We start from the raw sequence: 21,099 nt of genomic DNA on the forward strand, positions 1-21,099 counted from the left end.
AACCTCAGACCTATTGGATCAAACTCTGGTTGACTTGGAGTTCAAAAAAATGTGTTTTGGGGAATTCCCTGGTGGCCTAGTGGTTAGGATTCTGGCTTTCACTGCCGAGGGCCCAGGTTCAATCCCTGGTCAGGGAACTAATATCCCACAAGCCGCATGGCGCTGCCAAGAAACAAAACAAAACAAAAAAAGAAAAAGGTGTGTTTTTAAGAAGCGCCCTGGGTGAATCTTAGGCAGCTGGTCCAGTACCTGTGTGCCTGTGTGCCAAGTTAGTACAGCCAGCCGTCTGGATGTTCCTAGAGTCTCTGAAACATCTTGGGGTCTAATTGGGTAGTTAAGTAATTCTCCCTCCAGGATCTGTGCCCTAGGGAACAGCTACTGTGTATGATGAGTGGCACCCCTGGGGTTCGGGAGTCTCTACTTACCCCCTCTTTGTTGCACACCCAGCCCTTTTTGCCACATTGGGGGATGTGTCTAGGCTTTCTGCAGTGGGTGACAGCAGGCTTCCTTAGAAGTCTGGGTCTTATTAAAAACCTCCAATGTGTCTAGAAGGTCTGTCTCCTGGACAGCTGGGTGCTGTTCCCTTGGCTTGCAAGTCTGCAGTCTCTGGAGGCCTCCAAGGAGGATGACAGATGTCTAGGCTGCCTCTCCAAAGGTGGAGGTGGCCCAGGCCTACCCCAGGCCCAGTGAGAAATAAGATCCCAGTTCCTTCGAAGCCTGTGATTTCCTGCCACACACAACCATAGCCACTGCGAGTAGAGCAACAGAGTTCTTTCCATGAGACTGAGAGACCCATTTGACCAAGTTGTGGAACTGTCTGGGCCATGAGAGGTAGTTCCACAGGAAGATCTAATTGTTAATGAAAAATGACTCCTTTATGTGAAACAGGGTTCTTTCTAAAAATAAGAAGAACTGTGGCTTACCCTGTGGTCTCCCGCAGGAAATGGAAATTCACTAGGGCTTTGGAAAAGGTGTTATCAGGTCAGAAGGCAGCCAGGAATGCCTTTGTTTTTCTGAGATTGTCTAGTTCTACTAAAGGAAAATGAACTATTCAGAGGGAGTGGGTGGGGTGTGGGGAGCTGGTGGTGGTGGTTCTTTTGGTATTAAATTGTTTTTGTTTTTTGTTTTCTTCTCCCTGCCCTCTTGCTTTTCCCTTCTTTTCTTGACCCGCCTCCTCTCTCCTTTTCTTGCCTCTCCCCTTCCTCTTTCTTGCTGCCCCTCCCCCTCCTTCCTCTTCTCCTTACACCTGCCATCTCTCCTGTCCTTTTCCTTCTTCCTCTTTCTCCTCTCTGTACCCCCCGCTGCCACCCCCTCTGCCTTTGCCCCCACAGGACACTCTGAGCACTTTCAGGATGCCTTTAAGGGTTCCTCCTGGGACTTGGGAGACCTCTCTCTCGCCCTCTACTCTGCCCTCTTCTCTTACTCAGGTTGGGACACCCTTAATTTTGTAACAGAAGAAATCAAAAACCCAGAAAGGTAAAGGTGGGATCTCACTCTCCCCAACTTGGCTGGAACTCCCGCTGATAGTGGGCACGCTTGCCATCTTCCCTCCCCTCCTCCCTCTGTCTCTCATCCCTTCTTCTTCCTGTTCCGCCTTCACCAGCTGTGAGGGATTAGGGGCGAGGACGGGAGTGAGTGAAGGTGGGAAACCCCTGGCTCCTTGGCCTCATATTCACACTGGAGGATCCCCAGTGTCCTTCCTGGAGGAGAGGTCCTTCAGTGGGCAGCAGCTAACCCAGCTGGGGCTGAGATGTTAAGACCTTGCACTCTGGTGCTGACACTGAAGCCTGGGGAGCCAGAAGCTTATTCTGGGCAGCCGGGTTCCCAGCCTGGCCTCCAGTCCCTAGAGGACAGTGCTCCTCCTTCAGTGGGACCCAGTGGTCCCAGTGGGGTGAGGATCAAATATTGATCATGAGCCATCTTCACAGGGAAGGGTCTCTCTCTCTCTCTCTCTCTCTCTCAGGAGAAAGAACCCGGGGCGTGGGGCGCATACTTCCCTTAGGCTACATGGGGAAGAGGAGTCAGCCTCAAAGATCCAGAGGCCAGGGAATTCCTGGGTAACTTTGACCCCCAAGGAGAGGTTGGTTCCAGGTAGTCCTATTTCTGTTGTCCTGACAGAAATTTGCCCCTGGCCATTGGGATTTCTATGCCGATTGTGACACTCATCTACATCCTGACCAATGTGGCCTATTACACAGTGCTGAGCATTTCAGATGTCCTTGGCAGTGATGCCGTGGCTGTGGTGAGTCTGTTGGGATCCCCATTTGCTCGTCATCTCATAGTACTGAATGGCTGGATCTTTGTTTCTGCTGCCACTCCAGCTCTGCAGGGCCAGGTGGTGGGTCTGTGCCAGAGGGCGGGCTGCTCAGCAGTGATGGCATTTGTCCTGAGAGATGCAGGAGGCTGTGGAAACCCTGTCGTGTGCTGAGTGCCCCTTCTATGCTCTGTCCCCAGACATTTGCTGACCAGACATTTGGCATGTTTAGCTGGACCATTCCCATTGCTGTTGCCCTGTCCTGCTTTGGGGGCCTCAACGCATCTATCTTTGCTTCATCAAGGTACTGTGTTTCTGCTTCACCGATAACAGACCAGTATTTAATTCTCTGAGGCTTTAGGTGAATCTGTCGGAGCCCTTCTTTCCCTTATCCCTCTCTTGGACATGCAGGGTGTGTATGTGTGTGTGTGCATGTGTGGCCACGATCGTATAGTGGTTAGTACTCTGTGTTGTGTATGCATGTGTGCATGCGTGTCCTTGCCTTTGTACAACACTTGTGTGCTGGTCGCTTACGTTTCCATGTGAGATGAGGACAGATTGGTAAGAGGTAGAGGGGAAGAAGGCAGTAGCTTGGAGGAGGGATCCTGTTGGGGACCAGACTCTAGGCTCCTGCAGATTATGCTGCAGGCCCAGGATTCATTCTTGTAATAAATGATTATTGAGCACTTGCTGTATACTGGGTACTGGTACAGGATGACTCTGCCCCTCACATCACAGAAAACACTGCGGCCGACAGGTAGGCTCCAGCTCTTTTCTGTGCACAGAGACTTACCTGTAAGAGCACTGTCCTTCCAGTTGTTTCATAGAGAGGACCAGTTCTGCCTTTTCAGGCTATTCTGCTACCTGGTCTCAGGGTTCCGGCACGTCCCCTCTTCTTCAGCACTTCACTTCATCACTTGGCCCTTCTCCTTGGTAGATGTTCATTTGGAGGCAGCTGTGCACAAGCTTCTCTCATCTTCACTTAGAGAAATCACAAAACAGTTTCTCATCTCCCCTCTTCCTTATTGGACATACTTCTAAAGGAAATGGTTTGCATTTTGACTGTCATTCATCTTTCTACCCATAGGTAGGCTTCTACTACCTTATGTTCTTGTCAAGGGTGCCAGTGACTTCCTTTTTAGCTGCTTTCAGTTCTTATCCTACTGGACCCCTGAAGCAAGTGATATTTACCACCCTTCTTCCTCTGAAACTATTCCCATGGCTTCTGTGACCCTCTGATATCTAAGAGGAAGTCTGCTTTCTTGATTTCTCTTCCACTCACCCTATAAATGTTGCTGTCTCCAGGGCCAGGAGTGTAATAGGCATTCAATAAATATTTGCCACATGAACAGATAGGAGAATGAATTAATGAGAGAGATAGTTTTGTCCAATTCATTCTTCTTACTAATTTTGACACCCCAGTCCATGTACTTGGGGCCTCTGTAGGGCAACCAGAGTAATAAAGAGATCAAGGCCTTGTAAAAGAATATGGTGTCAGGGGTTCCGTGGTGGCCTAGTGGTTAGTATTCTGGGCTTTCACTGCCGTTGCCCACTCAAAGATGATGTTTCCCATAGCCTCACCCTTATTGAGGCCCAAGACATCCCAACTGACTCTGCCAATTGTCCCAAAGTATTTAGGTAGTAGGTATATTCTAGCCTCACTCAGCTATCTTGTGGCATTGACAGGATGAGGGTGAGGGTGAGGGTAGGGGACTCAGAGTAAGAATCTGGACCTGCACATGAAGTGAACTGCAGTAATGTCGAGGTAATGCACAACCATTTCTGCCTGTGTTACCTTCTTCACTTTCTCTTTATTACCCATGCAGCTGTCTTTGGCTTTGTACTAGACACCTTTGCCTCACCTTCACATCCTCTCCAGCATTCCCTCTGCATATTTCTCCTCTACTTTAGTACGGATATTAGCCGTGTGAGCCAACTTCAACATCGTGCCCTATGACATCCTTCCAGATGATACCATCAACTCCTGTGGCTCCACCTGGATGGCCCATAAGTATCTGAGACTTCACATGTGCCCCACGTATGCTTTGTCTCCAACTGTGAGGTTGTGGTCCGTCATTTCTCCTTTCTTGGCCTCTTGGCCTCTTTTTGTTTTTGTCGGGGGTGGTGCACCACACAGCTCGTGGGATCTTAGTTCCCCAACCAGGGATCGGACCTGGGCCCTCAGCAGTGAAAGCGCAGAGTCCTGACCACTGGACTGCCAGAGAATTCCCAGCCTCTTGGCCTCTTGATTTTTTCCCTTGGAGTCCACCCTCATCTCCCAGCTCAAGCGTGTGGGCACACACAGAAGACCAGCAGATTCGTCCTCTGCCAGGGTGTCCACCCTCATTCAGACCTCTTCTATTATGGGACCTTGTCACAGATGTCTGGCCATCCCGCCATACCTTAGCCTCTCCCTGCTTTAGTTGGCCTCAGTGATATTACCAGAGTCTCTGTGTCAAATCCGGCCAGGCTGTTACTTCAGAGCCACAGCTGGTTCTTGGTGTGTGTTCAGACTCCACAGCATGGCCTCATAAGCAGGTTTTTCCCAGCACTCTCCTCACACACCTTATCCTGGGACTACAGGCATTCTAGCACCTTCAAAGAGGCTATACTCTTTTATGCCTCTAAGCCTCTTTTGCCTTTGCCCATGCTGTGTCTCCACCCAACGCTCACCTTCTGGAAAACCCCAACTCTTCTTCCCAGTCCAGATGTGATCATCTCTTGTGAAGCTTTTTGTTCCCCAGCCCACCCCCAAGCCTGGTGCTGTGTGCTCCATGATGCTGCTGACTACCTGGATGGCATTTCATTTCTCTGCTGCTCTGTTTCCCAGTCAGTAGGGCTCATTATGCGCAGAGAGAAAGCTTGGGTTGTCTCTTTGAGCCCCAGGCTCTCCCTGACTTTTCATATACCAGGAGCTCAGGGAAGGTACATGGAGGGCAGACCATCAGAAGTCTGGCTGCCCTTCTTTAAAAAGCCATTATGTTATGTAGGAAATGTGTGGGGTGGCAGAGTGGGGTACCCTGGTGGGGTGCCAAGGGGTGATGCCAGTGGGTGATGGCAGGGTGAGGTATCCATTGGGTGATGTGGATTGCATAGCTGAGGGGCTGGGGGTGTCAGTGGGTAACAGTGGGGTTGGGCATTCATGGGTAATGGTGGAGACGTCTGTGGGTAAAATGGGGGTAGGTTGGGTTGGTCATGCATAGAGAACATGGGAGGTTCCTGAGAGACTGCCCCCTGCTTTCTTCTGAAGCTGAGCCTGGTTTGTCTGAGTGAGGAGTGTGGCTGCACGGCTTAGTATAGAGATCCTCCTGACACATTTTTTTGTCCTTCCAGGTTGTTTTTTGTGGGCTCCCGTGAGGGCCACCTCCCGGACCTTCTCTCCATGATCCACGTTGAGCGTTTTACACCCATCCCTGCTTTATTGTTCAATGTAAGCTGTGCTGGGGAGTGTGGGGATTGGACGTTATCTGTGTGGTACTCCTGCCAACTTTATGAGAAAACTGTTTGAGGGGAGGTGTACTAGCTTCTTGGGATACTTCCTGAGCCTCTCAGTGTTTCTTCCTTTTTCTTACAATTTTTTAAAAATATAAAAGTAAAACATAGTTATATTAGGGAAGGCAAATACTACAAAAGAATGTAAAAGTGAATTAGTAAGATTTATCTAACTTTTGTCAGTGGCTTCCTTTTTTCCTCCTCCTTCTAGCTCCTCTTTTTTTTTTTTCTTTCTAAAAATCATATTTAGAAAAGCCAGGCCAGTTTGTACACTAGCTACCTATGGGCCTCTGTTCATATCATAGGCATCATAGATTTATATATAGTAGATAGCATTAAAGTGTTTTATTTCAACAAAATCAGTAAATTATTAAGTATTCTGACAGATGGAAGGAGTCCTGAAGGACTGTCATTTTCTAATTTGCACTAAGGTATTATTAGGTGTAAAAGCTAACAGGGACCCTGAGGAAGGCCTTACTCCAAGATTTGAAAAATAGTTCATTTCCTTGTCATTTAGTTCTTTCCTTTATGGTTTCATTACTTAATGTTTTGGATTCATCTGGAATTTATATTTTGGTGAATGGAGTGAGGTAGGCAGGCATTCACTTAATTTTTTTCTCAAATGGCTAGCCAACTGTACAAATATCATTTATTGAATAATTCACTTTTCCGCATTTTTCAAATTTTTATCATATAAAAATAGCTAATTTTTAGAGTGCTTCTTATGTGCCAAGTACCGTGATTTGCCCCTTAAATGTACAATCATCTCAACTCATCTTTCCTCATCCTTGCATCGGCACCAAGCTTCCTTATTTAGCTTTATACTGAATATTTGAGAACTAAAGAGGGGCTGAGGCTACTTCTTCAGTTCCCCTCTCCCCCCTGGAATTTTCATCGCAATTCTCACCTGTTTATTTGTCTTGATGAACTTTTGTATCATTTTATCAAAATAACAAAATATCCTTTCAATATATTGATTGGGATAGCACTGAATTTATAAATTTAGGGCAATCTGACATTGTGTCTTGTAAATTAATCACCTTCCACCCCACTTTTCTCCTCTTAATGTAGGGTCTCCTTTCTCTCTCTAGAATGGGCTCTTCTTGTTTTAAATCCTTTGTTGATAATTTGGGTGAAAAGACAGGTAGGGGGAACTCCATATTCTTGAAGTTAAAGCAAATCTATTTTATTTATTTATTTTTAAATTTTATTTTATTTATTTTTTTATACAGCAGATTCTTATTAGTCATCAGTTTTATCCACATCAGTGTATACATGTCAATCCAAATCTCTCAATTCATCCCCCCCACCCACCCCCACCCCCTGCCACTTTCCCCCCCTTGGTGTCCATACATTTGTTCTCTACATCTGTGTCTCTGTTTCTGTCCTGCAAACCAGTTCATCTGTACCATTTTTCTAGGTTCCACATATATGTGTTAATATATGATATTTGTTTTTCTCTTTCTGACTTACTTCATTCTGTATGACAGTCTCTAGATCCATCCATGTCTCTACAAATGACCCAATTTCATTCCTTTTTATGGCTGAGTAATATTCCATTGTATATATGTACCACATCTTCTTTATCCATTCGTCTGTTGATGGACATTTAGGTTGCTTCCATAAATAGTGCTGCAGTGAACATTGGGGTGCATGTGTCTTTTCGAATTATGGTTTTCTCTGGGTATATGCCCAGTAGTGGGATTGCTGGGTCATATGGCAATTCTATTTTTAGTTTTTTAAGGAACCTCCATACTCTTCTCCATAGTGGCTGTATCAATTTACATTCCCACCAACAGAGCAAGAGGGTTCCCTTTTCTCCACACCCTCTCCAGCATTTGTTGTTTGTAGATTTTCTGATGATGCCCATTCTAACTGGTGTGAGGTGATACCTCATTGTAGTTTTGATTTGCATTTCTCTAATAATTAGTGATGTTGAGCAGCTTTTCATGTGCTTCTTGGCCATCTGTATGTCTTCTTTGGAGAAATGTCTATTTAGGTCTTCTGCCCTTTTTGGATTGGGTTGTTTGTTTTTTTAATATTGAGCTGCATGAGCTGTTTATGTATTTTGGAGATTAATCCTTTGTCCGTTGATTCGTTTGCAAATATTTTCTCCCATTCTGAGGGTTGTCTTTTTGTCTTGTTTGTAGTTTCCTTTGCTTTGCAAAAGCTTTTAAGTTTCATTAGGTCCCATTTGTTTATTTTTGTTTTTATTTCCATTACTCTAGGAGGTGGATCAAAAAAGATCTTGCTGTGATTTATGTCAAAGAGTGTTTTTCCTATGTTTTCCTCTAAGAGTTTTATAGTGTCTGATCTTACATTTAGGTCTCTAATCTATTTTGAGTTTATTTTTGTGTATGGTGTTAGGGAGTGTTCTAATTTCATTCTTTTACATGTAGCTGTCCAGTTTTCCCAGTACCACTTTTTTTTTTTTTTTTTTTTTTGCGGTACGAGGGCCTCTCACTGTTGTGGCCTCTCCCGTTGCGGAGCACAGGCTACGGATGCGCAGGCTCAGCGGCCATGGCTCACGGGCCCAGCCGCTTCGCGGCATGTGGGATCCTCCTGGACTGGGGCACGAACCCGTATCTCCTGCATCGGCAGGCGGACTCTCAACCACTGTGCCACCAGGGAAGCCCTCCCGGTACCACTTATTGAAGAGACTGTCTTTTCTCCATTGTATATCCTTGCCTCCTTTGTCATAGATTAGTTGACCATAGGTGCGTGGGTTTATCTCTGGGCTTTCTATCCTGTTCCATTGATCTATATTTCTGGTTTTGTGCCAGTACTATATTGTCTTGATTACTATAGCTTTGTAGTATAGTCTGAAGTCAGGGAGTCTTATTCCTCCAGCTCCGTTTTTTTCCCTCAAGACTGCTTTGGCTGTTAAAGCAAATCTAACCTTGTCCCAGGACTCTAGTCCCTGACTCCTGTCTTCTAGAACTCTCTTGTTCCAGAGGACAAATCCTGTCATACTTCTTCCCAGGGGGATGGTTCCATTTTGCTAATCTGCATTTCTAAGGCTCCAGGACAGTGAGATAGTTCTGAAGACATTTCCTCCACTTGTATGCCAGGTAGTTGGGACCCACGTATAACAGTCTCCAGAGGGCACACAGTGTGATTCATGTTGAGGTTGGTGCATTGCAGTGAGGAGGGCCTCACTGTCTGCCGTCAGAAGGGGAACTGAGTCTGGCTTGTTACTGAAGTGCTTGCAAAAAGAAGGGATGCATTGAGTGCAGGAAGGGCCCCCAAAAGAAGAAGGAGAGAAGGCCATTGTGAAGAATGGACCTATCTGATGCCAAGGGATCACTGAAAAGACCTGGAGGTAATCTGGTGAAGCTAAGTCAGCAGTCAGCAGATCTGGTGCTGACTGCTTGACGGTGGAGTCTCCTGGGTGGCTTGGTGGTGACAGTGCCCGCTTCTCCCCAACCTCTCCCCCTCCAGTGCACCATGACACTCATCTACCTCACTGTGGAGGATGTCTTCCTGCTCATCAACTACTTCAGCTTCAGCTACTGGTTCTTTGTGGGCCTGTCTGTCGCTGGACAGCTCTACCTTCGCTGGAAGGAGCCCGAGCGGCCCCGGCCTCTCAAGGTCAGTGGCTCTAGGCTAGGAGGGGTGGGCCATCTCCCCAAGGTGACTTCTTCCCCATACTCCATTCTCCTGTTCCCTCATCCTACTTTATCTAATATCTCACCTCCCTTCATTTCAGCTGAGCCTGTTTTTTCCCATCGTGTTCTGCATATGCTCCTTGTTTCTGGTGGTTGTGCCCCTCTTCAGTGACACCATCAATTCCCTCATTGGCATCGGGATTGCCCTCTCTGGGGTCCCCATCTACTTCCTGGGTGTTTATCTGCCAGAGTCCCGGAGACCACTCGTTATTCGGAATGTCCTTGGTGAGCTTCTCTTTGCCTATCACACACTGGCCTTGTGTGTGTGTGTATACAAAGACGCATGCACAGGTGGGTGTGGTGGCTAACAGCTTCCACATACTAGTGATATGCTGGAAGCTTGGCCGCCCCTTTTGGTCTTGACATGATCACTTTAATTCCAACTTTAGACTCGTATTTTGGGGTTAAAACACTCCCTCCTGAAAGTTCAGTCCATATAGCAAGACAAGGAGTCATGCATCAGACTCTCTGGTGGGGCATGGGATGGAGGTCAGTGAGGCTTGCTGGGGGTGAGCTTGGTACAGGGTACCCAGGGGACAGGTGGGGAGGGAACCACATGCTTTCAGTCAGCCTGTGGTGTTCAGACTGGGGCTGTGGCTAAATGTCAGTTTGCTAAATTCTATTCTCTATTTTCATTTAGCTGCTATCACCAAAGTCACCCAGAAGCTTTGCTTTTGCGTCCTGACTGAGCTAGATGTAGCTGAAGAGAGACAGGTTGAGAGGAAAACTGAGTAGAGGCCAGAGGTGATATCCCCTGAGGCCTGGAATGCCGCTACCTGTGGCCACAGCCACCGCAGTCCAGATGACAAGACTGTGTGGACCCAACTCTCTTATACTCAAGGAGGGCTGTTGGCCCACATTATGTAAGGGGGCTCAGGGCTGATGGCCTGCTCAGGTGGTCACTCTCATCGGTAAGCTATGGGTCTCAGGGTCTGGGGCCAGCCCGAAGGTGGGGACTTCAGAGGGTGGTGGTGGCAGAGGGCTCAGGGAATAGGGGAATGGTTGCTTAGTTTTGTTCCTGGTGAGTAGGTGCAGCCCTTGCAAACACTTACTTGGTGAGCTGCATTGGGGGAAGAGGGAGTGCTAGATTAATAGCTGTGGCAGGTGGTTTCTGAATTTATTTGAGGTTTGAACCAGGAGTTTCTACAAAGGGGCTGCTCTATGGGAAGTTTTCCTCTGACCAGGTCCAAGCATCTGACATTAGAGGCCTGAAATGCTACCTTTCTTCCTCTGGCTCAAAATCCTTCCCTGGTGAAAGAGTTGTATTCTATTATTTATTGATATTATTTAATCCAGGACACCAGTTCTAGCAAAGCATTGGTGTTCATTAATCTACAGGATGCAGTAGGCTGACTGTGTTTAAAAATTCAAAGTATCCCAAAGCAAGTCCCTCTGACCTTAGACGTGTCTATGTGGTGGTGGTGGGTCAGACTCTGACCACAGATTGTTTTGCTCGGTTTTAGCAGTTTTCTGTTGAGTCTTACCTGCAGAGGTGAACTTTAAAGATTTTTTACTCATGTACCAGTTACACTTCAGTATACAGATAGGTCACATGTTACAAGCACCTGGCTCAAGTTCCACAAGGACAGGTGAACAAATTCATGAGTCAGAGGTCTGGTAATATTGCTGTTTTGAAAGATAATCCTTTATTTTACTTGAGACCTTAGGTCTTTGTTCTAGTTGACAAAAAGCAAATCCCTGGGTTTCTGGTATGAACTCTAAAAGGGGAGAAACTGTCCTAGGATTCAGGTGAATCACTTGAATTCTTTTAGCTGTCAATGATTTAGAGAACATCTCCTGGACCCAAACTGACAAGTAGCTTGTTCCTCTCTGTAAGGGCCGGTATGAGGGGCTGCTGTGCAGGCCCATGCAAGCCCATCTTGGTGCTAGAAGTGGTCATTTTTCTGAAAACCTCACACCAGGCTGCATCCTCCTCCTCTTCTGTCCCTGACACCAGGCTTGTTTTACACTGAGCCACCTTGGTGTGGATCATCGGGATAATGCACTCATCTCCTGCCTGCCTCCCCTTGCCTGAGGTCTGGTGGGGCTGCAGTCTCAGGAAGAGCTTGGTACTTTGGAGACTTCTATTTTCTCTGTGGAGATCAGTGAAGACTCTGGAAATAAAGCTGCTTCAACCTCCATCAGCAGATTCATGATCGGAAGCAACTAATTCTGGTGCTCAGGCTGTGCTTTAGCACCCAGGTCTGGCCAAAGGGGTAGGTTTGCCCTAATGGATGTTCCTTCATGGGCCACATGGCTGCACTGGATTGGACAACTGTCCTGTGATGCTTCTAGACACTGTCATCCTGGACCCAGAAGAACCTGCTGGCTTGGTATGCCCCATGGGCTTCTTGTCCTTAGGTTTTGAAATTGGTCAATGATAAAGACAGGAACTATGAGGCAATCTACCTTTCTGACCATTCTTCTCCACCAAACCGGCCCCAGTTGCAGACGAGGGACTAACCTTGGTCACACTTGCTCAATAAAGGCAATTTAGGGGAGCATGCTCACAGCTGCCTTTGGTTCAGGGCATGCATGCATCTGTGAGAACATGGGAGTACATTCCTACTGTCATGAGTTGGGGATTTGCCTGACAACAGGGAGTCTTGTGCAAAGGCTGACTTGCCCAGACTGTGTAAACATGACTCCTGTCTGACCCAATCTGGCACCTATCCCAGGGATCCTCTGGAGCTAATTCTTCAAGCAGACTACACTTGTCTTTGAAGGATCCCTGACCCAGGCTTTAGTTTTCTCTATTGAAGTAAATGACCAGCTGATCTCGGGAATTTGTTGCCTCCCAGTGGCTCCAGGGGGAAGCAAGGCCCTCACACTCCAGGTGCCCTAGTACTTGCTTAGTGAACCCTGTCACCCTCCTCTCATTACTGGATGGTGACCGCGTTCTTCCCCTCTGTGCTGGATACAGACTTCTCCCAGGAAGCCTTCTGAGGGAGGGATGCCAGAGATTCCTTACAGCACTCAAGCTTCCTAGTGAAATTAATTTCTGCGAGGTCTTTGTTGTTTATCTCCTTCAATCCTTCTCCTGGTGTGCTAATCCCTTTTGCAGTGGGTACAGTTTGTGAAGCTGTCAGCCCTTTAATGTTGGCAAACTGTAAATGAGTACAGAAACAGCAGTGAGCACATTATAATGGCAGAGTGGTTTTCAATCCTTTGTTTCTATGCTTACAGGAGACTGAGATGACTAGTATTAGATCTGTAAGTTGCTCCCTGTTACTGCAGCACTGAATTGCACCTTAGTGGATAGTTAGGTTGGGAAACCAAGTCTGTTTGTTGATTTTATAACTGCAATAGTAGGGCCCGAGTATACACACACATGGAAATTAATCACTTTGGGAGGTTTAACAACTTGTAGATAAGAAGATAAAGATGTACAAAAAAATATAAAGTGAAATGGGCGCAGGTAGGATAGAAAAGTAGAGATGCTTATGGAATCTTAGAATTGGCAGGAAGAAGACATTTCCTTGTGTAATTTATCTTCCCATGTGATAATAAGTCTGTGCCACAGGGCAAGAGGGCACACCTTGAATCAAAGTTTCTGTATATTGTTTCCCTAGACCTGTGCAGTCCAGTATGGTAGCTACTAGCTACATGTAGCTAGTTAAGTTAAATAAAATTTAAAAATTCAGTTGCACTAATCACATTTCAAGTGCTCAACAGCCATATGTGGCTAATGGCTACTACTGCACAGTGCAGATATAGAAGCTATTCGTCACTGCAGAATAAATGCTAACCCAGTCAGAGTTAAGGCATTTGTGGTTTGGAAAGGAATAGGGAAAGAGAGTGTGCTTACAAGAGATACCAGTTTTGGTAAAAAAAAAATTGGTCCTGTTGACTGTAGTTTGTTTTTGGTGAGTGCTGTGTCTAGTTAAACATTTCTCAATGGAAAGCCAAGTTTAGGATGTGCTTTGCTTTTCCTCACTTGCCTTAAGTTCTTAGTGTCTGAAACTTCTCACCAACCCCTCCCCCTTTTTGGTGGGGGGTAAAGGGATCAGGGAGTATGGTGGGAAAGCATATAAGATAGTCAGATTTAAAAAGGTTTTAAAGGAATTACTTGCTCTCTTGTTCAAAGTTAGTTTTTATTAAAGAGATTCATACATACCCTGTTCCTTGGTACCACTGCCAGAGGAAACTAGCAATCTTTACAGCTATTATCAGAGTCAGGAAGCAGGGAGGTAGAGATAGCTTTTAACTAAAACCTCTCATGGCTCAGGCAGATTCTACTTTCTTTCCTAACGGCCATTACTATCCAGTCTGTGCCGCTACAAGGGACCCACTGCAGCCCTTCTAGAGTCTCTCTATCAAAAGAAACAGCCTTTTACTGGAGGCAGGTGGCCTGGGAAAGCCCAGTCTTAGTGCTGACAAAACGGGAGACTCTCTTCCCCTTAATTGGCTTTGGCGTAGGAGGAGAATGGGAATGCAGGTAAAATGTCTGGGCCAGGAAGCTTCACTTTCACAGCATCTCCCCTGCCCCCAGACTCTAAGGTCAGTTTTGATTGAGACAAAGGGGGGCCCTACAGATAGTAGAAAAGACGGACTCCCTTAGTGCAAGTTTTCACCATGGTGGAATGGTGCTGTTGGATATGCTTTTTCCTTCCATGTGTTAAGCTAGGAAACCCGAGAGGATGTTAACTAGTGTGGCTGACACTGCAGTCACAGAACCCTCAGGGGCTTGTGGTAGAACCTCATGGATATCACAGGATCATTAGTCTGAATCCAGGTCATGGGGGCTGTCATAGCCAAATTCCTTCTGCACATCCAAAGGGTATTTGCTCCACATCTGTGGTCCTCTGTTGTCTCCTTCTTCTTCACTGAGGCTGTTGTAATCATCAGAGACTAGAATGAGATAACAGGAATGGGCTCTAATTGTATGGTTTTCTAAATGACCACAAAAGCCCCTTCCCTTCTCAAAAAAGTCTGTTTTGTTTCCTATTATAAAATACTTGCTCAATAAAGAGAATATAGAACAATTTTTAAAAAGCAATAAACTTCTTACCATGTAAACCAAGTCCTTTAACATTGGAGTGCTTTGTCGTTTTCCCCTCAGTATTTTTTTTGTTGTTGTTATAATAGTTGTAGTCATATTGCAAATATAATTTTGTTCCTTGCCACTTCCCCAATAGAATATCCCATAGCTTGATTAACTGTTCCTCTATCATCAAACACCAAGAAAGTCAAAGAACTGTGGTACCAAAGCATCCTTCCTTCCTCTTCCCCCAAGTACCATGTCTGTGTTGTTGCACAGGTAAATGCAACAGTTCTTTGGTCTGTGAAAACCCTGGGCCCACTCCTACTGGCAGACCTCTCCAGCACTCTATTCAAAGTAGGAGGGAAAGGGACCATTGCTAGGCAATGCAAGAACTAAGGATCTGAACCCAGGCCTAACTGACATTATACCTCCAGCAGCCCCCCTGGGAACACTGGTCCTTGCATGTCCTACAGCTCCACCAGCTTGTGGTCAAGCTGGTGGAGCTCCAAGGGCAGAGAAGGAAAACCAGCTAAGATACACCTGTCAACCTTGCTCACACCTCAGCCCCAGATCCCATCAGTCTCTCCCCAACCAGGGCTGCTACCACCTACCTCTGGAATCTTCATCTCCGTTACTGTTCTCCTCCTCTGGGTACTCATTGCGCCAATTATTCTCACTGTTCTCATCATCCTCATCTTCATAAATGTCCTCTGGTTGTTGGTCATCATTCACCTGCACATCTCAACATAAACATGAGCATAAGTCAAAACCTCTAAAGTTATGCTCTGGGGGAAGCTATCAGCAGACCAACTTGGAGAGATGTCATTTAAGGGTGATGTGTGAAAAAGAGAAAACATAGGTGTTAGTTTGCTAGAGGCTGTAGTAACCTCAGGCTATGAAAGGGAGACAGTAGCCCTACTCTACTCAGAGTCCAGCTCCAGGAACCACATTTCCCGGTTGGATGATCTGAACTCTACCAGAAGGGAACGCAGCAGGGTGCGGAGGAGAGACAGCTCTGAGCAGGTGATGGCAGTGATCTTCAAACTGCTGAAGGCCAGCCAGGTAGGAGAGGGATTATATGGATTACAGGTGATGCCAAAGGTTAGAGCCAAAACCCAAGTGTGAAATGCAGAAAGGAGGGGGGCTATGCAGCAGTCCAAGGTGGGTACCAAGGTGTGAGACTAGTTATAGTGCAGGTGTGGGATAGGGTGCTTCTCTCATAATAAGAGGATGAGAGGTAGACCTTAACTTTTCTCATTAATAATTTTAGAATTTAATAACGTCAGGATGTTAGCTTTCTTAATCCAAGGTTTTTCATCCTTTAAGATACAATTAAAAAAAAAAAAAAGCTTTTGTTTCCATAGGTCCCTTACACAAAATGGCTAAGTATTTCCATATAGCCTATGCACATTCTCTCATATACTTTATTCTTTTAAATTTTTACTTATTTTTTAAATTAATTTTTATTGGAGTATAGTTGCTTTACTCCTCTCACATACTTTAAATCATCTCTAGATTACCTGTAATACCTAATACAATGCAAATACTATGTAAATAGTTGCCAATGTGCAGCAAATTCAAATTTTGCCTTTTGTAACTTTCTGGAATTTCCCCCACCGGAATATTTTTGATCTGTGGTTGGTTGAATTTGGGGATGCAGAGCCCACGGAACCTGCAAATTAAACAGGGCCAACTGCATAAACAAGACTATGTTGCAAACCTTGTAAGAGATTCATTAAGAGCAAAAATTATCAATGTAGACTGTCTTTCCCAAAATTCCTGCACTAAACGCAGGTTTCTAAAAGGCATTTAGCATAAATTTTTCCTTTTAAGCAAGGATAAGAAGAACTAAGAACAACGGCAATCAGGAGTAGAACCTAGGGAGGCAAAGCATGTGACTAGAAAATGAACTGAGGCTGCCTCATGCCCCCTGCCTCATGGGCCCCCTTACCAACTCCCACTCTTGGCTATAGGGCTGCACAGAGAGGATGTTCTCAATCCATCCTGGAGTGGCCATGTCCAAATAGTAAATGTCATACACATAGTTGTCCTTCTGTTCCTCCTGGTACCCAACTCTTGGTCCATCTTCAGATACAGTCAACCGCTCACGGATCAACTCTACAGAATTGCAGAGGATCACATCTGGGTCAGATGTCTGTAAAGAGAACAGCAGATGATACATGCATAACTTAAAACATGGATGTCCCAAGAGGAGGAACCTAAGACCTCGGTGAAGGAAGCCTCCCTGCAGTTCTCTATGTTGAATTCAAGATTCTTATCCCCATGGCCTACTAGTCTCTTCTCAATTTAGTACTTTTTTTAAGATAGAAGCTTACAAGATAGCTTCTTGCTCTTTTGTGCTTGGCTGACATAAGAGCACACGGGAAGACTGGCCTGAGGAAGGGGAGAGCCAGCAGAGCTGGCTAGTCTTGCCCCCAGGCTCTGCTTCTACAGGTCTTCTCTGAGCTCTTTTGGTATGATGTTCTCCCCTTGGAGATCCACAGGCCGACAGCAGCACCGCTATGGTTGACCCCCCAAATGGGTCTGCATTTTGTGCGGCCTCCTATAGGGGCCTAAGGGCGATTCCTGGACCCTGGTGACTACCATCAGCCATCAGCCATCACCCACCACTTGGCTTGCTCACCCTGACATCCTGCTTTTAATCACAAATGAGGAGTGGCCTCCCCTATAATCCTTTTTCTGTATTTTTTTTTTGCGGTATGCGGGCCTCTCACTGTTGTGGCCTCTCCTGTTGCAGAACACAGGCTCCGGACGCACAGGCTCAGCGGCCATGGCTCATGGGCCCAGCCGCTCCGCGGCATGTGGGATCCTCCCAGACCGGGGCACGAACCCGAGTCCCCTGCATCGGCAGGCGGACTCTCAACCACTGCGCCACCAGGGAAGCCCTATAATCCTTTTTCTGATAGTTTGAGATGGATTGTCCCAGAATAGAACTTGCCCAGGTAAGATGTGCTCCAGTGGCAAGAGGCTGTGTTGTCTAGGGTAGCACAGGTCACTTTGGAAACCATAGGGACATACTGCCAGTCACTCTCGACAGGTTCATCACCGGAAGCTCTGCAGCTCAAACCAGATACCATACAGGGGGAAGAGGGGGGTGTCCCATGGCCAGGGCAGATAAAGGGAGACCAATGTTCTCATCATTTACAGGCTACAGGGAATTCTTTCTTGCTCCAAAGTCAAAAGGAACTAGAGATGTCAGTTTTTGTGCAGACTCTTGACCAACCTCAAAGCTGCTCACAAGAAAACTTCTGGTTCCAACTCACAAGCCCCTAGCCTTCAGTTCAACAAATTATGCAGCCATTAAAATATTTACAAAAACTAGCAATACAGGGACTTCCCTGGTGGCGCAGCGGTTAAGAATCCGCCTGCCAACGTAGGGGACATGGGTTCGAGCCCTGGTCTGGGAAGATCCCACATGCCGCGGAGCAACTAAGCCCGTGCGCCACAACTACTGAGCCTGCACTCTAGAGCCTGCGAGCCACAACTACTGAAGCCCGCACGCCTAGAGCTCCACAATAAGAGAAGGCACCGCAATGAGAAGCCTGTGCACCACAAGGGAGAGTAGCCACCGCTCGCTGCAACTAGAGAAAGCCCACGTGCAGCAACGAAGACCCAATGCAGCCAAAAACAAAAAATCTCTTTAGATTTTTGGACGGCTTTAGAATCCAAACAATAAAAATAGTTTTAAAATACTAGGCTCCAATCTATTTTTAGGATGCCTGATATTACTGTAAAGCCCTGTTGTTTTCCCAAAGGCTTGCATCAATTTTAAGCACAACAGTTGTACAATTTTAATCACAGCCTTGCCAGCAGAGCTACTGGCAACCCTTTTCCTGATAGTCTAGTAGGCATAAAACCTCAAGTTTGCTTTCAGTTTAAATTTATGTTCTTTAATAATTATTCTGCACAAACATTTTTGATGTGTTTACAGTTTGTATTGCATTGTTGGGAAAATCTGTGTTTATATCCTTCCTAACTTATCTACTAGGTTTTCTTATATGATTTAATGAGGTATTTAATTGACTCGATTCCACTGAACATTGGTTTGCTTTTAAAAATGTGTAACTCATGATGCAGTGTGGAATTAGTTTTGGTAAAAGAGGTGGCTATGGACATCATGCCCAAATTGTTATCCACGTATACTAGGAATGTGATTAAATTTTTTTTGCTTGATATATTTTGAATAAAAATTTCATTTTTAAAAAATAAATTTATTTTTGGCTGTGTTGGGTCTTCGTTGCTGCGTGCAGGCTTTCTCTAGTTGCGGCGAGTGGAGGCTACTCTTTGTTGGGCTTCTCATTGCGGTGGCTTCTCTTGTTGCAGAGCACAGGCTCTAGGTGCGCAGGCTTCAGTAGTTGCAGCACACGGGCTCAGTAGTTGTGGCGCACAGGCTTAGTTGCCCCGTGGCATTTGGGATCTTCCCGGACCAGGGTTTGAACCTGTGTCCCCAGCATTGAGCACTGGCAGGCGGATTCTTAACCACTGCGCCACCAGGGAAGCCCAAGATTTCATTTCTTTGGCCTTACTGCATGTAGTTGACTTTGCTTTCTGTTTTTTTTTTTTTTTTTTTTTTTTTGCGGTACGCGGGCCTCTCACTGTTGTGGCCTCTCCCGTTGCGGAGCACAGGCTCCAGACGCGCAGGTTCAGCGGCCATGGCTCACGGGCCCAGCCGCTCCGCGACATGTGGGATCTTCCCGGACCGGGGCACGAACCCGTGTCCCCTGCATCGGCAGGCGGACTCTCAACCACTCCGCCACCAGGGAAGCCCGTGACTTTGCTTTTTCGAAGTGAGGTACAAAACTAACTTAGAAAATGTAATTAGTAGAAAGTAACACTGGGGGCTTCCCTGGTGGCACAGTTGTTGAGAATCCACCTGCCAATGCAGGGGAGAGGGGTTCAATCCCTGGTCCAGGAAGATCCCACATGCCGCGGAACAACTAAGCCCGTGCACTACAACTACTGAGCCTGTGCTCTAGACCCCGCGAGCCACAACTACTGAAGCCTGCGCGCCTAGAGCCCGTGCTCTGCAACAAGAGAAGCCACTGCGATGAGAAGCCCGCACACCGCAACGAAGAGTAGACCCCACTCGCCTCAACTAGAGAAAGCCCACGCACAGCAACGAAGACCCAACAGAGCCAAAGATAAAAAAAAAAAAAAGTTAACACTGAATTAAATGTGAGAAGACTTGCATTCTAATCCAAAATCTGCCTCAAGCTTGGTATGCTACCCAGACCTGGTCCTTTAACCTCCCTTTGATGAGTTTTCCCATCTGCTTTAGGATTCTTTACCTTGGTCAGAATCCTCCAGTGATTCCCCATCTCTGGGTGAAAGGCAATGTATCCTTGCAACTACCTAGTTGAAAGGGTTTAGCCGGTATCCTCTCCCCAAATTCCTTACTATCTTCTCCCATCCCCCTGGGCTCCATGCACAATGACCTTGCAAACACCAGACAAATTCAGCTTCAGGGTCTTTGCACTTAGAGGTCCTTAGTGTGGAATCCCTCTGCCCAAGATATCCGCAGTGCCTTGCCATTCAAGTCTTTACTCAAAAGTCATTTTCTCAGTGAAAATGACACTGAAATGGGAGCACGCTCCCCCCGCCTCCAATAGCCCATTTCACCATCTGACATTGAATTTGTTTGATGTTCCTCTCCTCTACCTGAATGTTAGGTCCTCACTGCTGTATCCACAGAACCTAAGAACCATGCCTGGCACATAGTGGGCGCTGAGTAAATACTTGTTGAATGGATAATCTAACCTGTAAAACATGTCCATCAAGCTGGATGGATCATCCATCTCTAAAGTGAAGCCATGTGTACCCTCCTTAACTGTGTGCTAACTTTGCGTACTCTCTGTCCCGAGAAGCCCAGAGCTCGACTCCCGGCGTGTACTCACTTTGCAGGAGATCGCGGCGGCCTCTGGGTCTCCTTCCTCGTGGACCAGGTCCAACAGCTGGAAGCCTGCGTCCTCGGCGGCTTCTGGGCTTCCCGGCGCGTCCTCGGACCCCAAGCCGCTCGAAGGAATTCCCGAGGATCGGCGGCTAGAGACTACCCTGTAGCGGCCGTTCTGCCGGATCTCCCGAGCCGACGCACGGAGATGACGGCGGATACGCTGCTGGCTGCCCTGGGACGGGCGCAGGGCGGCTCGCACGAGCGGCTGTACTGGCTCCTCCTGCGGGGAGTGGGGAGGGGGAAAAAGCGGGGTTGTGGGGCGGCATAAGCAGGGGTTCGTGAAAGGGTTAGGGAAAATGATGCGCCCCAGCTGCGCCCTAAGATCCCTTTCACACCGGCTCCCTCCCGGCCCTATACCTGGGAGCGCACGGTGGCCACCAACTGGAAGACATTATTTTCTGCTGCTCTCTCCAGATCCTCCGGAGGTGTCTTTTGGGCTCCCGACTCAACTGCGCTGGAGCAGAGGCGTTTACAAGCAAGGACAAGTGCCTCAGCGGGTTCCGCACTGCGTTTCCGCTTCACGCGGAGGACTGCTGTCATGCCGGCCTCCATAGCAGCTATCGTGGAGCACTATGGGAATGCGCGGGGTGCGACGGAAGAGCTTTCCAGTTCTGCTTCCGGGCCCCACCCCCGGCCCGCTCAGCGGGCCTAGGGAAGTCCCGCCTTTGCACGCCTGCCGCGGCAAGATGGCGGTGGCGGCGGAAGTGAGTGGCGAGGTTCTCACGGCCGG

The 21,099-nt window shown here is 47.1% G+C and overlaps 3 protein-coding genes across 7 annotated transcripts in view; 2 read left to right on the forward strand and 1 right to left on the reverse strand.

The window, feature by feature from the left end:
* Positions 1-14,437, forward strand: part of SLC7A6 (solute carrier family 7 member 6) — a 37,342-nt gene extending 22,905 nt beyond the window's left edge. For 3 of the 4 annotated variants that reach the window (XM_022583377.3, XM_022583376.3, XM_089903254.1), the window contains 7 exons: positions 1,332-1,476; positions 2,119-2,242; positions 2,455-2,558; positions 5,588-5,684; positions 9,188-9,337; positions 9,456-9,705; positions 10,055-14,437. In XM_022583377.3, coding sequence (XP_022439085.2) covers positions 1,332-1,476; positions 2,119-2,242; positions 2,455-2,558; positions 5,588-5,684; positions 9,188-9,337; positions 9,456-9,705; positions 10,055-10,149 — 965 coding nt within the window. In that variant the 3' untranslated portion in view covers positions 10,150-14,437. The remainder of the gene's footprint in view (positions 1-1,331; positions 1,477-2,118; positions 2,243-2,454; positions 2,559-5,587; positions 5,685-9,187; positions 9,338-9,455; positions 9,706-10,054) is intronic. The other variant, XM_022583387.3, reaches the window with a different exon arrangement.
* On the reverse strand, positions 13,490-20,958 carry SLC7A6OS (solute carrier family 7 member 6 opposite strand). Of its 2 annotated transcripts, none has more exons than XM_022583388.3 (5): positions 20,727-20,954; positions 20,314-20,589; positions 16,350-16,553; positions 15,010-15,130; positions 13,490-14,265 (listed from the first exon to the last, which is right to left on the reverse strand). In XM_022583388.3, the coding sequence occupies exons 1-5, from the start codon at positions 20,919-20,921 to the stop codon at positions 14,135-14,137; spliced, it is 927 nt and encodes a 308-aa protein (XP_022439096.1). In that variant the 5' UTR covers positions 20,922-20,954; the 3' UTR covers positions 13,490-14,134. The 2 variants fall into 2 exon arrangements, with proteins under 2 accessions (XP_022439096.1, XP_089759394.1); XM_089903268.1 differs by having other exon boundaries at positions 14,153-14,581; positions 20,727-20,958.
* The window catches only part of PRMT7 (protein arginine methyltransferase 7), a 47,537-nt gene continuing 47,068 nt past the window's right edge, over positions 20,631-21,099 (forward strand). The window contains exon 1 of the mRNA XM_022583366.3: positions 20,631-21,098. The gene's annotated coding sequence lies outside the window, so the exon portion shown is untranslated. The remainder of the gene's footprint in view (position 21,099) is intronic.

The sequence above is a fragment of the Delphinapterus leucas genome, chromosome 20, assembly GCF_059928025.1.
Source record: "Delphinapterus leucas isolate spDelLeu-1000000601 "Yukka" chromosome 20, BTC_Dleu_Yukka2, whole genome shotgun sequence".
In the NCBI taxonomy this organism is placed as follows: Eukaryota; Metazoa; Chordata; class Mammalia; order Artiodactyla; family Monodontidae; genus Delphinapterus; species Delphinapterus leucas.